This window comes from Pan paniscus, chromosome 19, assembly GCF_029289425.2.
Source record: "Pan paniscus chromosome 19, NHGRI_mPanPan1-v2.0_pri, whole genome shotgun sequence".
Classification (NCBI taxonomy): domain Eukaryota; kingdom Metazoa; phylum Chordata; class Mammalia; order Primates; family Hominidae; genus Pan; species Pan paniscus.
The window spans coordinates 27,449,039-27,466,857 of NC_073268.2; the positions used below are offsets into that span (position 1 = coordinate 27,449,039).

Consider the following 17,819-nt stretch of genomic DNA (forward strand, 5'->3'; position numbering starts at 1 on the left):
GAGGCAGGAGAATCCCTTGATCCCAGGAGGCAGAGGTTGCAGTGAGCCGAGAGTGCGCCACTGCACTCCAGCCTGGGTGACAGAGCAAGACTCCATTGCAAAAAAAAAAAAAAAAAAAGATTTTATACACATAATATTGATCAAAAGAAGTCAGACATTAAAGTACATACATTATATAACACTATATATATGAAGTTCAAGAGTAAACAAGACTGATCAATGGTTATAAAAGGTCAGAGTAGTCTTTACCTTTAAGGGAGAATATTGACTAGGAAGGGACACAAGTAAGCCTTCTGGGACTCTGGAAATATTCTGTATCTTAATGAGGTGATTGGTTATATGGCTATATATATATTAATTTTACATATATATGTTTTATACTTAAGATTTTTCCACTTCATTGTATGAAGTTATATCGGTCATTAAAAAGTAAATAAAACAGGGAGGACTTCCAGGTATAGCTGAATGAGGAGACTGGCAGATCTTCAACACAAAAGCCAATTATGAAGATTGACAAACTTGACAAAATTAACCATTTTAACACTCTTGAAATCAACCAAAAGGCATACAATAATTTGAGAGAATTTTATGATTAAAAAACTGCTGGCCGGGTGCAGTGGCTCACGCCTGTAATCCCAGCACTTTGGGAGGCCGAGGTGGGCGGATCACAAGGTCAGGAGATTGAGACCATCCTGGCTAACACGGTGAAACCCCGTCTCTACTAAAAATACAAAAAATTAGCCGGGCATGGTGGCGGGCACCTGTAGTCCCGGCTGCTCGGGAGGCTGAGGCAGGAGAATGGTGTGAACCCAGGAGGCGGAGCTTGCAGTGAGCCGAGATAGTGCCACTGCACTCCAGCCCGGGCGACAAAGCAAGACTCCGTCTCAAAAAAAAAAAAAAAAAACTGCTAAAATTCCGTAAAACAGTAGGAGTTTGTGGTATTCTTGTCTGGGATTGTTCCTATTCCCCTTTCCCCAGCTGATTTGTCATGAAAGTTTTACCAATGTGGGTAGACCATGAAGACCAGCTGCTTTGATGCTGTGATTGAAGGGAGTTTACTCAGTTTGGGTGGTGGATGATGTCCATGCTCAATGGCATTGTTGGGAGAAGTGACCACTTGGCAGTGGGTGAGTGGCACAGGCCAGTGACTTTGCCAGACTGAGGCCTGTTTGTGGTTGTGGCAAGCATATTGCAGGCTGAGGCATGTACATGCACAGAAGAGACATGATAAGGCCCAACGGAAAGTAACAGCTAGGGCAGACTTGAAAAACCTGAACTTTGAATGCACTACTCTATATCCCCCATACTCCAGACCCATAAACAGAGGATAAAAGCCTTTCTAGCTTTAAGTATATGAGCATAAACTCTATCTAATCATTGGCTACACAGACATAGGGGTGACTCCTCAAAAGCCACATTTAAACATAAAACCAAGAAATAAAAAGAAAATGAGCTGAGACATCAATGGCTGCACACTGTTAGGGAAACAGAATTCACAGATTTAGCTCAGGCAAATGATTAAGCCAAGAAAGAAAAAAACAAACTGTAGTAACAACAATTTTCATGGGTGAAAGAAATCAGAATCCAAATTGTTCATATGTTCAATTTGTAAATTGTTCATATGCATAATTTGTTTTCTAATCCCACGACAGGTTATATTCAATTTTTAATTAAAAAGCCGTGAGACATGTAAAGATACAGGAAAATGTGACCCATGTTTAGGAAAAAAGTCAATGGAAATTATCTACAAGTGTCCCTAGATACTGGATTTAACAAAGATTTCAAAGTAGCGACTGTAAATGTGTTCGAAGACCTAAAGGAAAACATGTTTAAATAATTTTTAAAAACATATTTATTTATTTTTATTTTTATATTTTATAGGGACAGAGTCTTACCATGTTGCCCAGGCTGGTTTCGAACTCCTGGCCTCAAGTGACCTTCTTGCCTTGGCCTCCCAAATCTCTGGAATTACAGGTGTGAGCCACTGTGCCCCATCTTAAATACTATTTTTTTTTTTTTGAGACAGAGTTTCGCTCCTGTTGCCCAGGCTGGAGTGCAATGGCACAATCTTGGTCACCGCAACCTCTGCCTCCCGGGTTCAAGCAATTCTCCTGCCTCAGCCTCCCGAGTAGCTGGTACAGGCGTGCACCACCACGCCCAGCTAATTTTGTATTTTTAGTAGAGATGGGGTTTCTCCACGTTGGTCAGGCTGGTCTCGAACTCCTGACCTCAGGTTATTGCCCGCCTCTGCCTTCCAAAGTGCTGGGATTATAGGCATGAGCCACCGCACCTGGCCCCTTAAATACTGTTTTTTTAAGCATAACAACAATGAATCAATAAATAGAACTTCTCAGCTGAGTGCAGTGGCTCATGCTTGTAACCCCAGTGCTTTTGGGAGGCAAGCGGGGTGGATTTCCTGAGCCCAGGAATTTGAGACTCCATCTCTACAAAAATTTTAAAATTATTTGAGCATGGTGGCATATGTCTGTGGTCCCAGCTACTTGGGAGGCTGAGGCAGGAGGATCGCTTGAGAATATTGAGTGTTTGCACCACTGCATTCCAGCCTGGGCAAAAGAGCAAGACTCTGTCTCAAAAAATTAAAAATAAAATAAATAGAAATTCTCAATAAGAAAAGAGAAATGATTTTTAAAAATAAGCAAATGAAACCAAAGAGGATATACCTATGGCAAATAAGCACATGAAAAGATGTTTTATAATTATCTAATAGTTATTAGGTATTAGGAAAATGCAAATATTAATTAGTATTAGGAAAATGCAAATTAAAATAGCAATGAGATATCATTACACACTTATCAGAATGCCTAAAATAAGAAATAGACACAATACCAAAGGTTTGTGAGAATGCAGAAAAATTGGATTTCTTGTACATTGCTGGTGGGAATGTAAAATGATACAGCCACTCTGGAAAATAATTTGACACTTTCTTTTTTTTGAGACGGAGTCTTGCTCTGTTGCCCAGGCTGGAATGCAGTGGCGCGATCTTGGCTCACTGCAACCTCCGCCTCCTGGGTTCAAGCGATTCTCCTGCCTCAGCCTCCTGAGTAGCTGGTATTACAGGTGCCTGCCACCATGCCCAGGTAATTTTTGTATTTTTAGTAGAGATGGGGTTTCACCATGTTGGCCAGGCCGGTCTTGAACTCCTGATCTCAAGTGATCCGCTTGCCTCGGCCTCCCAAAGTGCTAGGATTATAGGCGTGAGCCACTGTGCCCAGCTAATTTCACACTTTCTTATAAAACTAAACTCTCACCATATGAACCATATGATCTGGCAGCTTCACTCCTTATTGTATACCCAAGAGAAAGGAAAGCATATGTCCACATAAAAGTTTATACATGAATGTTCATAACATTATTAATAAGAGCCACAAAATGGAAACAACCCAATATCCATTAACTGATGATGTATAAACAAAATATGGTGTGTCCACACATTGAAATATTATTCAACCATAAAAAGAAATGAAGTACTGATATATGCTACAGCATTGAAAACATTATGCTAAATGAAAGAAGCCAGTCACAAAAGGCCACATATTATTCCATTTATATGAAATGTCTGTAATAGGCAAATCTATAAAGACAGAAAGCAGATTAGTGGTTGGCTAGGATTGGGGAGCATATTGGAGAAATGAGGAGTGGCTGCTACTGGGCATGGGGTTTCTTTTGGGGGTAATAAAAATGTTCTAAAATTGCCATGCGTGGTGCACGTGCCTGTAGTCCCAGCTACCTGGGAGGCTGAGGCAGGAGGATTGCTTGAGCCTAGGAGTTTAAGTCCAGCCTGTGCAACATAGCAAGACCTCGTCTCTTTAAAAAAATGACACATATAATGAAATGAAAATGTCCTTAAATTTATTGTGATGATAGTTCATAACTATGTGAATATACTAAAAACTATTGAATTGTACCCTTTAAGTGGGTGAAATGTATGGTATGTGAATTGTATCTCAGTAAAATTGTTAACAAAAAAATTTTAAATGAGTTTATCAAGATCACAGGGTGTAAGATCTATATAGAAAAGTTAAGTATATTTCTATATGCTAGCTAGAAATGAACAATCCAAAAATAAGAAAATATTCTGTTCATGATAGCATTAAAAAGAATAAAATAGGAATAAATTGAGCAAAAAAGGTATAAGACTTATACACTAAAACTTGTGGAACATTGCTGACAGAAATTAAATAAAATCAGCCAGGTGTGGTGGCTCACGCCTGTAATCCCAAACCCAGAGGCTGAGGCGGATGGATCACCTGAGGTCAAGAGTTCCAGACCGGCCGGGTGCGGTGGCTCACGCCTGTAATCCCAGCACTTTGGGAGGCTGAGGTGGGTGGGTAACCTGAGGTCAGGAGTTCGAGACCAGTCTGGCCAACATGGTTAAACCCCATCTCTACTAAAAATACAAATATTAGCCTGGCATGGTGGCAGGCACCTGTAATCCCAGCTACTCGGGAGGCTGAGGCGGGAGAATCGCTTGAACCCGGGAGGTGGAGGTTGCAGATTGCAGTGAGCCGAGATTGCGCCATTGCACTCCAGCCTGGGTCACAAGAGTGAAACCCTGTCTGAAAAAAAAAAAAAAAAGAGTTCCAGACCAGCCTGTCCAACATGGTGAAACCCTGTCTCTAATAAAAATACAAAAAATTAGCTGGGCGTGGTGGTGTTCTTTTAGTTCCAGCTACTTGGGAGGCTGAGGCAGGAGAATTGCTTGAACCCAGGTGGCAGAGGTTGTGAGTGGAGATCGTGCCACTGCACTCCAGCCTGGGAGACAGAGCAAGACTCCATCTCAAAAAAGAAAAAAAAAAAAGAAATAAAATCTAAATAAATGGAGAGGCAGTCCATGTTCATGGATTAGAGGACTCAATATTGTCAAGACAGCAGTTCTCCTTAAATTGATCATAAATTCACAGTCCATATCAAATTTCCAGCAGCCTTTCTTTTTCTTTCTAGAATTTGACAAGCCGATCCTAAAATTTACATGGAAACAAAGGACCTAGAATAGCCAAAACACTTTTGAAAAGGGAATGTGAAGTTGGAGGTCTTCATACTACCTGATTTCAAAACCTACTATAAAGTCACAGTTATCAAGACCATGTGGCATTGCTTCAAGGCTAGGCATATAGGTCAATGGATCAGAATTTAGAGTCCACAAAGAAACCTTTAAATATGTGGTCACTTGATTTTTTGACAGAGACACATCCTTGATCCAAGATTTCTCTGCTTGTAAAAGCCCAATGTAAAACAGTCTCTCACAGTGTGTGTGCTGCAGTATAACTCAGACTGCGTTGCAGTCAAGCTAGCGAATGCATCACTGTCTGCCGGGTAAACTGCTACGTCATCCTTGGTGTTTGGCATGTTACAATGCTGGGATCAGTGTGGGCTTCTAGTTGGATTTTGTGCCAGGTATGTGTCTATGTTGGACACTGTTCATGGTAGATTAAAAGGGGATGCTTTAAATTTGGAGAAATGAATGTGGCTTTTTATTTCTTGTATTCCAATATTAGAGAAAGATTGTGAGCAGCAGTGTCCATAAAAGATCTATATAGATCTCTAGCTTTGCTTTTGGACCTGGGTATGCTGAGTTAGTGTTTGGTTGTTGTAGAAAGATCCGTTTGGTGAAAGGAAGCATAAACTCGATTATTGAGTGTGCCTCTTTAGTATATTTTTCTGATATAGTTGAGTGCAAAATAGTCTGCCTAATTTTTACACTTAGTGCTTTATTTGCATTTTTGAATGGTGAACTTGTATAACAAGTTTGTTTTGTAGACACTTAAGTGTGTGTAAAATTGAGCAGCTTCTCATCTGTGGCTACTGAACTGTCCTGAACAAAGGCTGCAGTGCTCTATTTTTGAGACAGGTTATTCTGAAGAGACGTAAAGATAGAAGGGCTCCTCTGTGTCAGCTTGGTTCTTTAAAGGGAAAGTAAACTTCACTAACTTGATGGGCATTGGCACATTGTGGAAGGGATGATGTGAAGTACAGACCAGAGAACAACCAGGACTTCCATTTTTTATTATAGCTGGTTGTCATGTTGGGTGGCCTGATTGAGTTGCTTTCAAATTTGGGCAACTTGAGTCTTTACAACTTAAGTTGCCCGAATGTCCTTCAGATCAATGTTTGTTTGTTGTAATCATTTATCTTTTATCTGATTATTTATGCTCCAGGTCATTTGTGTACTTCTGTTTTTGAAGGTTTTTCTGGAAGCTTAATATATTCTCAGCGTGGTTGGCATCAGATTGTTAACTATTTCTATCCAGCATTTTGATGGGAATAAATTTTTATGGTTCATGATTCAGGTTAGATTTGGTGTACAGGCCTGAGGACTTGCCTCAGGAAGTTGTCATTCTATAGATTCTAAACCTTTAGAGTCTTTTGCCATTGATTTTTCTCCTAATACACAGAATATCATGAGCATCTACTTAAGTAAAAGCTAAAAACAGGAAGATATTACAAGATAACATTCAGCTAGTGTTTATTTCTTTAAGAGATCTGTCTGTGGCAAATTTGCTTTCATAGTAATATATGTGTCTCAGTAAGTAGTCTTTCTAGGCAGGATTTTTCTTCCCTGCTTAAGGGGGTTAGACCTCCAAAATATTTGTCAGGGTCTCTTTTCCTTTTAAGGGTTTAACCCACAATCTTTTCTGTATCCCTTTTGTACCAGCTCCATTCTTATTCTCAAGCTTTGGTGCATAAAACCTTAGTTTAGGTGTCTATATATACCACTACTTTGGCCTGAAAATTAGAATCGTGGCTCACACTTGATTCTAAGTTCCCTAGTAGTGGCGTGTTTCCTTTCTACATGCTTACTTTCCCACCTGACCTGCTTTTCCCCACCGTGCAGTCTGATAATTGGTATTATTTGTTTTGATTGGATCTCAGAAATTACCTCTTTAGACCGAGCTGTGCTCCTCCCTCTGGATTTCACGAGCCCATTATTTTCTTGGCTTAATTGTCCTTGTAAATTTGGTCTTTTTGTCCTGGGCTTTCCTTGTCATGTGCTCCTGGCAGCCAGGAGAGGCAGTGGAGCTTTTCTCCGTTGACTGTCAGAAGAAAGTGACTGCTGTTGAAAATGTTTGCTGCAACTAAAGGAGAGCTGCTAAGATGTACTTTCTAGTTAAACAAGCTTTTATATTTCTCCCTGGCTCCTCTCATTTCCCTTGGGAAATCAACTAATTCTGTGTGTAAGCTAAGTGTGTGGAGGAGAGAAGATGCAAAAAGGAAGAGAAAGGTGGGGAAAGAAGGAAATTGGGAACAATTAGACAAAAAGACTATAGTTTGAGGCCATCAGGAGTATTCTAGTCTGACTGAAGCCAGGCAGAAGGCACAGTATCTCTTGTCCTCCTGGGTTTTAAGCAGCTGCAACAGGAGGAGGAACTGCGGCTTGTGTTTACAAGGCCGAAATCTGAAGAAAAAGCTTCCATTCTTTTCCCATCTTGATATGGAGGGTTCTCCAGAGGAAAATAAGGAAATGAGATATTACATGCTTCAAAGGTAAGTGTTAGGCTACCACATTTGGGTAATATATATATCTTTAAAAAAACAGTAAGGTACTGACAGCTAAGCCCTGAAATTTATTTGATCATTTTTTTTCTATCTTTAAAAAATGAAGGCTATTTTTTTTAAGAAAATGAATAAAAATGGGCATATTGGCTCCTGAATGTCTAAACCTTTATTTTATATTGGGAATTTGAATAAAAGATCCCTGAGCCCATGTGTGATATTTTAGCTACCTTGAAAACAAGCACCCCATGCAGACCCTGCTGTGCTATTATTTCCTGAAGGGAACCTCAGATGTATCAAATTTACTCCCTGGATTTGGCTAGTATTTCCAGTGAAGTCTCTTCAACTGCTGTAAAGGAAAGATATTGTATAGTTTTGCAGAAAACTTTTTTAGAATGTGTGTCTGGGGCTAGGAAAGGTGCCTGCTGTAATTGTGGTATGTAGTCAGACAGAGTTGTTCAGGATGCCGAACTCCTTCACTTTGGGACCTTTCTTATTGCCATTAGAACTCAGGCTGAGGAGGAAATGAGTCAGGCCTTCTTGGGCCTTCTTCAGGCCTCTTGCAGGTCTGCACCTCCCTGCAGAGAATTGACATAAAAGACTTGAATGATTTGCTTGTGCAGTGGCGCAGTCATAGCTCACAGTAGCCTTGAACTCCTGGGCTCAAGTGATCCTCCCACCTCAGCCTCCTGGGTAGCTGGGACTACAGGCATGCACCATCATGCCTGGCTAATTTTTTTTTCAAGTTTTTTGTAGAGATGGGGTCTCACTGTGTTGCCCAGGCTAGTCTTAAACTCCTATACTCAAGCAATTCTGCCACTTTGGCCTCCAGAAGTGTTGGTATTACAGGCCACTGTGCCTGGCATCCCTCCATTATCTTTTTTGTTTGCTTGTTTTTATAATGTAGAGTTTTTATTTTGAAGAAAATTACTGAAAGTTAAACTAAACTTAGGCAAAGACAGAAAATAAACAAAAAACACTGAGTTGGCAAAATCTGTCTTTAGATCATCCTTTTCCATTCCTTTTTTCCCCCAACTGCCTCTGTAATTGCTCCTTTTTCTTTTTTACCACTTCTTCCACCCTTTGAGGGGATAACCAAGCAAAACTTCCACTGAGAGGCAAAGAGGTATAAAAGTAACTACAATATAGCTGAGTGCAGTGGCATGAGCCTGTAGTACCAGCTACTCTGGAGGCTGAGGCCAGAGGATTGCTTGAGCCCAGCAGTTTGAGGTTGCAGGGGGATATATTCCTGCCACTGCACTGCAGCCTGGTCAACAGTGAGAAGCCATCTCTAAAAATTTTTTTTCCAAAGTAACTGAGATATATATAATCTATGTTTGTGTATATATATAATATAGTATCAAAATTTTTTATGTATATACATGTATAAATATATATTTCAAAAATGTATATATAGGCTGGGCACAGTGTTGGCTTATGCCTGTAATCCCAGTACTTTGCGAGGCCAAGGCGGGTGGATCACCTGAGGTCACGAGTACAAGACCAGCCTGGCCAACATGGTGAAACCCCGTCTCTACTAAAAATACAAAAATTAGCTGGGCGTGGTGGCAGGCACCTGTAGTCTCATCTACTTGGGAGGCCAAGGCAGGAGAATTGCTTGATCAAGCGAACCCAGGAGGCAGAATTTGCAGTGAGCAGAGATCACGCCATCACACTCCAGTCTGGGTGACAAGAGCGAAACTCCATCTCAAAAAAAAAGTGTATATATATATATATATACACACACACACACACACACACACACACACACATATACATACACAAACACACACACATATATACATATATATATGTACACACACGCATGTGTGTGTGGTTTTTTTTTTTTTTTTTTTTTTTCCTTTCGAGACGGAGTTTCACTTTTGTCGCCCAGGCTAGAGTGTGATGGCGCGATCTTGGCTCACCACAACCTCTGCCTCCCGGGTTCAAGCGATTCCCCTGCCTCAGCCTCCCGAGTAGCTGGGATTACAGGCATGCACCACTATGCCCCACTAATTTTGTATTTTTAGTAGAGATGGGGTTTCTCCATGTTGGTCAGACTGGTCTCGAACTCTCGACCTCAGGTGATATGCCCGCCTTGGCCTCTCAAAGTGCTGGGATTACAGGCGTGAGCCACCGCGCCCGGCCTTAAATGTATTTTATATATAACATAGTTTTTATATAAAAACCTCATGGCTATACATATAGAAATAAAACGTGCATATATATCTCTATGAGTATATATTAATATATAGTGTCTGAATGTGTCTTTGCCAAAATTTATATGTTGAGGCTGGGCGCGGTGGCTCATGTCTGTAATCTCAGCACTTTGGGAGGCCGAGGCGGGCAGATCACCTGAGGCCAGGAGTTCGAGACCAGCCTGGGCAACATGGCGAAACTCCATCTCTACTAAAAATACAAAAATTAGCCGGGTGTGGTGGTAGGATCCTGTAATCCCAGCTACTCAGGTGGTTGAGGCACGAGAATTGCTTGAACCTGGAAGATGGAGGTTGCAGTGACCTGACATTGTGCTACTGTACTCCAGCCTGGGCTACAGAGCGAGACTCTGCCTCACACACACAAAAAATGTATATGTTGAAATCTAATTACCACTATATCAAGAAGTGGGGCCTTTGGGAGTTGAGTAGATCATGGGGCAGAGCCCTCATGAATGGGATTAGTGCCCTTATAAAATAGGCTCCAGGCGAGGCACGGTGGCTCATGCCTGTAATCCCAGCACTTTGGGAGGCCGAGGCAGGCGGATCACGAGGTCAGGAGATCGAGACCATCCTGGCTAACATGGTGAAACCCCATCTCTACTAAAAATACAAAAAATTAGCCGGGCGTGGTGGCGGGCGCCTCTAGTCCCAGCTACTCTGGAGGCTGAGGGAGGAGAATGGTGTGAACCCAGGAGGCAGAGCTTGCAGTGAGCCGAGATCGCACCACTGCACTCCAGACTGGGAGAGAGAGCGAGACTCTGTCTCAAAAAAAAAAAAGGCTCCAAAGATCTGCCTTTCCCCTTCCACTCTGTGAGGACACAATGAGAATCATGCAAGCGAGTAGGACCTGGAGGCAGGGAACCCAAGAACTTCCTAGAACTAAATCAAATGGAAACAAGCACTTAAGTTATGACAGGAAGCATCCTCTTCCTTTACATAGGATATACACTGAATAAATGACTTTGTAACTTCATCATCTTTATTTACACAGGGTGTATACCAAGTAACAATGGAAATCTCTAGAGGGTATTTAAACCCCAGAAAATTCTGTAATCAGACCCTTGAGTGGCTGGCTTGCTTGGGCCAGCTCCCAACCTGTAGAGTGTGCTTTCATTTTCTTTTTTTTATTTTTTATTTTAATTTTTTGATTTTTTTGAAATGGAGTCTCGCTCTTTAGCCCAGGCTGGAGTGCAGTGGTGCGATCTTGGCTCATTGAAACCTTTGCCTCCCGGATTCAAGCAATTCTCATGCCTCAGCCTTCCGAGTAGCTGGGACTACAGGCGCCCACCACCACGCCCAGCTAATTTTTTGTATTTTTTAGTAGAGATGGGGTTTCACTGTGTTAGCCAGGATGGTCTGGATCTCCTGACCTCGTGATCCGCCCGCCTCAGCCTCCCAATGTGTTGGAATTACAGGTGTGAGCCACTGTGCCCGGCCTAATTTTTGTATTTTTAGTAGAGACAACGTTTCAACATGTTGGCTAGGCTGGTCTCGAACTCCTGACCTCATGTTATCCCCCCACATTTACCTCCCAAAGTGCTGGAATTACAGACGTGAGCCACTGTGCCTGGCCGTGTGCTTTCATTTTCAGTTAAGTCTCTGCTTTTGTTGCTTTATTCTTTCCCTGCTTTGTTTGTGTGTTTTGTTCAATTCTTTGTTCAAAACACCAAGAACTTGTACACCCTCCACTGGTAACATATTTTGGCAAGCCAGCCAGGAGGTAATCCCAAAGTTTGGGGTTTATTTTTCTTGTTTGTTTTTCCTGCTCCATACAGGGGAATCTCAGTCTCTCTCTCTTTTCCTTTCCAACTTGGGACGGTTGGTGGGCAGCACCTAAACACAGAGGCAACTGCAGGTTTCTGGCCGGGGCCACTCTGAAGGACTCCTTTCTATCTTTTCCAGTTGTGGTCCCTGATCCCTACGTGTGGCACAGCTTGGGGCGAGCTGGCATTTGTTTCAGTGACTTAAACCTTGTTTTCTCATGCTAAATTCTTCCCTTCCCCTACTCTACTGGCTAAGGACAAAAGAAACTCACGCAGCCTCCAGTTCCTATCATTACAGTTCATGGCTATCACTCTAGTGGAACAGGAAGCATGGGAAAGTGTGGCCTTATCAAATTATAAGGATGCCAGAAGTCCAGGCCTTCATCCAGGGACAAAAGGAAACCTCATAGTAGGCCATCGCCTCTGAAGGGAAAACATGCTAAGCAGCACCAGTGCCCACCTAGGGTCAGAGACGTGTGACACTCTAAGACTGGACCCCAAAGGGGGACGGCCCAGGGATCCTCCAGACCTCAACTTCTCCAAAGGGGACACCCTAGGCAGAGTTCTGAGGTCTAGTATTAAGCCCTCCTTAGAATTTTCTCTCACAGTTGCAATACTGTTTGGCCCCAATATTGTTTGGAATCTGGAGCTTGCTGTTGAATGGGAAAGTGGGATGGAGTTGCATGTGTCAAACTGCTGTGGAAACTGCTTTATCTGAAATTTTGGTTCACAGCCTTCATTGGATTATCTGTTGGGGCAAACAAAGGAAAACCCCCCAAGCTTGTATTGCTATCTCACGCCTTAAGATTCCAAGTTAAAAGCGATTGAATCTTCGTTTGTGTGCGTCTATACATGTCTAGATGTGTTTATTTGTATGCACACTTATTGTTACATGTTGTGTCTACCAAATTGGCTTATAAATAAAAGAGCACTTAAAAATTAAGTAAATAAGTCTAAGCAATTTTCAAGTTCACGTGACTTGAGTATAACTTTACTAAACAAGCTGGGTTTAAAATTATTAGTAAAATAAAACTAGAAATGCCTTCAGAATTGTCAGAATACATTCTTTGTCTGGATTTTATATTTGTCTCTGCTAAATATTTTGAGATGTCAATGTTTGGCATGGAAGGTTATAAAACTACTAACTTAGCCCATATAAAATGATCTTGGTTTGTGTGCCCTTTTTTTTTTCAACGAATGAGAGTAACTTAATGTTGTTAACTAAGTCTTCTGAGTTATTGGCAAAAAAAAAAATACCAGTGTATTTACCTTTAAGGCTGTTACTTAGGTTTAGGTGAGCACCTTATGTTCGCTGGCTATTAAAAACATGGTTAGCAAGGAAATAACTAACTTTAAATGATAGTGTCTGATATCTCCGTTTATAGAAGTTATCTAAATAAACTGTTAAACATGAAAGAATTGAGTACAGTGAATGGGATAAATGTTTTAGGTAATCTTTTTGTGTAAATTAAAATCTTGGCCAGGCGTGGTGGCTCATGCCTATAATCCCAGCACTTTGGAAGGCCAAGGAGGGTGGATCACCCGAGGTCAGGAGTTTGAGACCAGCCTGGCCAGTGTGGCGAAACCCCATCTCTACTGAAAATATAAAAATTAGCTGGGCATGGTGGTGTGTGCCTGTAATCCCAGCTACTGGGGGGCTGAGGCTGGAGAATTGCTTGAACCTGGGAAGAGGAGGTTACAGTGAGTTGAGATTACACCACTGCACTCCAGCCTGGGGGACAGAGCAAGACTCTGTCTCAAAAAAAAAAAAAAAAAAAAAAGTCCTAAAATTATTTTTGATGCTCATTGAATATCTGGGTCAGTTCCAATTAAGAAAAGGTTGTGACATGGGGAAATATGTTTCTACAAATTGTGGAATTGTTCTTATCTATAATGCTTTTATCTCTGATGGTTCAGGATTTCTTGCTTTTTCGGGTTTCACTAAAGTTTTAGGTTACTAAGGATAAGAATTCTAGTTAACACATGATTCTGTATACAAAATGTGCCAGAAAGTGTTGTGTGATTAGTGAGAAAAAATAATAATTTTGTCTAATTCAGAAGTTTTCTAAAAGTTAGTTCAAATTACAGATTTGAAAAGGTTATTTATGAAACAATGTAGTAAGGAACCGGTAAGGAGGGGAGAAAGATGTGGAAAAGTTTAGATAATAAAATATTCCTTAAAACCTGATAGAGAACTGGAGAAATTTGGCTAATTAACATTTTCATAGTTAAAGTTCCTAGTCTTGATTAAAGTAAAAATAAGTATTGTAAAAAAAATGTGTTGGCAGTTTGCCCGTTTTTTTAATATATAGTTAAGCATGAAGCCGGATTTAGTGTGGAGCCAAATTTCACATATGTGCTTGCATTGCTTCACACTTTGTTTCCTGTTTTGCACGGATAGTGCTGGCACTGAAGTACTTATTGGTCATTTGCCTAGAGTCAATTTCTTTTTTTTTGAGACTAAGTCTTGCTCTGTTGCCTAGGCTGGAGTGCAGTGGTGCGCTCTCAGCTCACTGCAACCTCTGCCTCCCAGATTCAAGCGATTCTCCTGTCTCAGCTTCCCAGGTAGCTGGGACTACAGGTGTTATGCCCAGACTGTTAGTTCCCCAAAGAAGACCACCAGAGTCCAGAGTCAAAGCCAAGCGGCAAGGATCTTTACTACCAGTTCGAACCTGGTCCCTCCATTCCACAGCATACAAGAGGGCTCTGAACAATGCGAGTGTTTGCTTTTTATAGCCTGAAAGTTACAGGGGAACAAAGGAATTCTTTTGGTTCCCGCTCTTTCAGTAAAACTTTGAACGGCTGTCCCCTTATCGGAGACTTTCCTGGTGGTGTTTGTACTGGGCTCAGGAAGTTTGAGAGATATATGGCGATATGTGGTGGGATGGCAGGATGGGATGTGTTTGTACTGGGCTTGTTTGTTTTGAGCCCGGGGCTGAGGAATGTGCCCGGCTCCTTTCACAGGCACACGCCACCACGCCCAGCTAATTTTTTTTTTTTTTTTTAAGTAGAGATGTGGTTTTGCCATGTTGGCAAGGCTGGCCTTGAATTCCTGGCCTCAAGCCATCCTCCCACCTTGGCCTCCCAAAGTGCTGGGATTACAGATGTGAGCTACCGCACCTGGCCTTTCTTAAACTCTTTATCCTTTTTTATTCTCTTCTTTTCATTTTGAAATCTTTCAGGATGATGCACAGAAAAATGCTTATGTTTAAAGTCTGATCTTTCTTTTAACTTGCTTATAGAATGCCTTTTTTTGTTAACTTCTGGCTTTCCCTTGAGAGGACTTTATATACTTTGCCCTGTTTAGAAAGTTCCAAGGGGAATCAAAGCTTGTTTTTCTCAAGATGCTTTGAGAATTTCATAGCAGCATAATGGCAGCAAGGGTAAACCTTGAAAGACTATCATTACAAAGTCTAACTGTTTAATGCTTTTTAACTGGTAAGTTTAGTGTTTGCCCCTTACTGCTTTACTTAGCAAGTTGAAACTATATTCACAAAACAAAATCATACAAATTTACATGATGTTATACAGTTATACAGAGCTCTACAAATGCTCGTATCACCCTCTTTAAAATTACCTATTATCCCTTAGGCCATTGAACAGGTAACACATTTCCGCAAGGGTAGTTCAGCTTTGCTTACTAGATGCATAAGCACATTTTTAATTGAATATATGACATTCATACTATGTTTTGTGCAACATTAAAAAATTACTTCTTAGAGCAGTCAAATTAACATTCTAGTATCTTCACATTTTTAGTTTCAATGAAAAAAAAAAATTCTCCTAAAAGGCACTGCCTTTTACTCTTGCCCTTTCCTTCATGTTTAATTTTATCTTAATTTTTTGATAACTTTAAGACTACATTTATTTAGTATATGTCGTCTCAGATTAGTATAATCGTATCAGTCATTTATTTAATAACATCATCAGGTGTTCTTTCAGTTCTTGAGAGAATTGAGATTTGTAATGGTTAGTATGACCGGCATGTTTTTGGGGCTTATATGTAAACATTGGAAGACATGGGCAGCAAAGATCTAAGAAATTTGTTCTCTAAAAACTGTTTTAAAGAAACATCACCTGGTATTTGCTCTAAAGTAAACTCGTCCAAATCACTGCCCATGGACTGCATGTAGCCCAGGACAGCTTTGGATGAGGCCCAACACAGCTTTGGATGAGGCCCAACACAAATTCATAAACTTGCTTAAAATATTATGAGATTTTTGACCAGGTGCGGTGGCTCACACCTGTAATTCCAGCACTTTGGGAGGCCGAGGCGGGTGGATCACCTGAGGTTGGGAGCTCGAGACCAGCCTGACCAACATAGAAAAACCCTATCTCTACTAAAAACACAAAATTAGCCGGGCATGGTGGCGCATGCCTGTAATCCCAGCTACTCGGGAAGGCTGAGGCAGGAGAATCGCTTGAACCCAGGAGGTGGAGGTTGCGGTGAGCCGAGATTGCACCATTGTACTCCAGCCTGGGCAACAAGAGCGAAACTCCATCTCAAAACAAAAACAAAAACAAATATTATGAGATGTGTGTGTGTGTGTGTGTGTTTCATCAGCTATCATTAGTGTTAGTGTTGTTTTTTTTTTTTTTTTTTTTTTTTGAGACGGAGTCTTGCTCTGTTGCCAGGCTGGAGTGTAGTGGTGTGATCTCGGCTCACTGCAACCTCCGCCTCCCAGGTTCAAGTGATTCTCCTGCCTCAGCTTCCCAAGTCGCTGGGACTACAGGCACACGCCACCATGCCCGACTAATTTTTTGTATTTTTATTAGAGACGGGGTTTCACCTTGTTGGCCAGGATGGCCTTGATATCTTGACCTCGTGGTCCACCTACCTCAGCCTCCCAAAGTGCTGGAATTCAGGCAAGAGCCACTGTGCCCGCCAGTGTTAGCGTATTTTATACGTGGCCCAGGACAATTCTTCTTCTTCCAGTGTGGCCCAGGGAAGCAAAAAGATTGGATACCCCTGCTCTAAAAACATAATTATTTACATGGATATACAGTGAATAATTAACTGTGACTACATTCAGTGCAGGTTAACTTGAGGCAGTATTGTAGGGTATCAAGTTCAAGGACTTAGAGTCAGAAAGGTTGAATTCAGATCTATTTTGTTACTTCTGGCTGTGTGAATGATCATGAGCAAGTTACCTAATCCCTCTGAGCCTCACTTGTAAAATGGTGCTCAAACATCATAGCATTATTGCAAGGATTAATATGCCAGTGCATGTGAAGAGCTTAGCATAGTGTCTGTCCCATAGCGAGTACTCAGAAATAGTGTTATTTTGTGTAGTTGTCAATAATTAATAAATAATAATCACCATTCAAAAATGTTTGAGCAGGCTAGGTGTGGTGGCTCCCACTTGTAATCCCAGCATTTTGGAAGGCTGAGGCGGGCAGATCACTTGAGACCAGGAAGTTGAGACCAGCCTGGCCAACATGGTGAAACCCCGTCTGTGCTAAAAATAGAAAAAATTAGTCGAGCGTGGTGGCACATGCCTGTAATTCCAGCTACTTGGGAGGCTGAGGCACAAGAATTGCTTGAACCTGGGAGGCGGAGGTTGCAATAAGCCGAGATTGGACCACTGCACTCCAGCCTGGGTGACAGAGTGAGACTCTGTCTAAAAAAAAAACACCCAAAGATGTTTGAGCAGCTTCTATCTGTGCCAGGTACCCTTTGGTGCTGGAGATACAGCAATAAATAAGAATCTCTGACCTCAAGGGATGAATAAGAGTATCTGACCTCAAGGAACACACACCATTTATCAGGGAAAACAGATGTGTTAAGCTCATGTAACAGTCCAGTGTGATTGGGAGGAAAGATGTAAGTGCATGTTCTGGTGTGGCACAGAGGAAGCTCAGTTACCTACCTCCTTAAGGGGTGAAGTTGGAAGGATCCCCATCAGCAAAGGCTCACTGGGAGCACTGACAGTTTAGTTGCATTTTGAAGAATGAATTGGAGTAGTACTGACAAAAATACTATAATGCAGTGGTGGATTCCTGTTGTTGAGAAAGCCAAGTTGTGATAGAGTAGATTATATTACTGCCGGAGAGCACATGGTATTGGTTAGGTATCTAAATGTATATGGGGTAATGGAAAAATGGAAGTTCCTAAGAAGATCAGTCCTAGTTTGCATTTTGATTGACATTTTTGTATCCTCAGACTTTGAAATACTCGTGGGATATGAAGTGGAGGTGCCTAGAGGGTTGAAGATAATGAGGACAGATGAAGAAATGTTTGATTGTGCCATACTTACAGTTGCTGATTTTCAAGGTGTGGGTACTTCCTTAGCCTTATTCTCTGTGTTGCCTTTCAATACCATTA

At 41.4% G+C, this 17,819-nt stretch overlaps 1 protein-coding gene across 10 annotated transcripts in view; it reads left to right on the forward strand.

The window, feature by feature from the left end:
• Positions 1-17,819, forward strand: part of ACACA (acetyl-CoA carboxylase alpha) — a 331,241-nt gene that overhangs the window by 102,030 nt on the left and 211,392 nt on the right. Inside the window, exon 1 of one of the 10 annotated variants that reach the window (XM_003817951.7) lies at positions 6,984-7,503. The exons of 8 other annotated variants lie outside the window; for them this stretch is intronic. In XM_003817951.7, the coding sequence (XP_003817999.1) occupies positions 7,451-7,503 (53 nt within the window). In that variant the 5' untranslated portion in view covers positions 6,984-7,450. Of the gene's footprint in view, positions 1-6,983; positions 7,504-17,654; positions 17,769-17,819 lie in introns of those variants that run through there. One more of the 10 variants, XM_055101004.2, reaches the window with a different exon arrangement.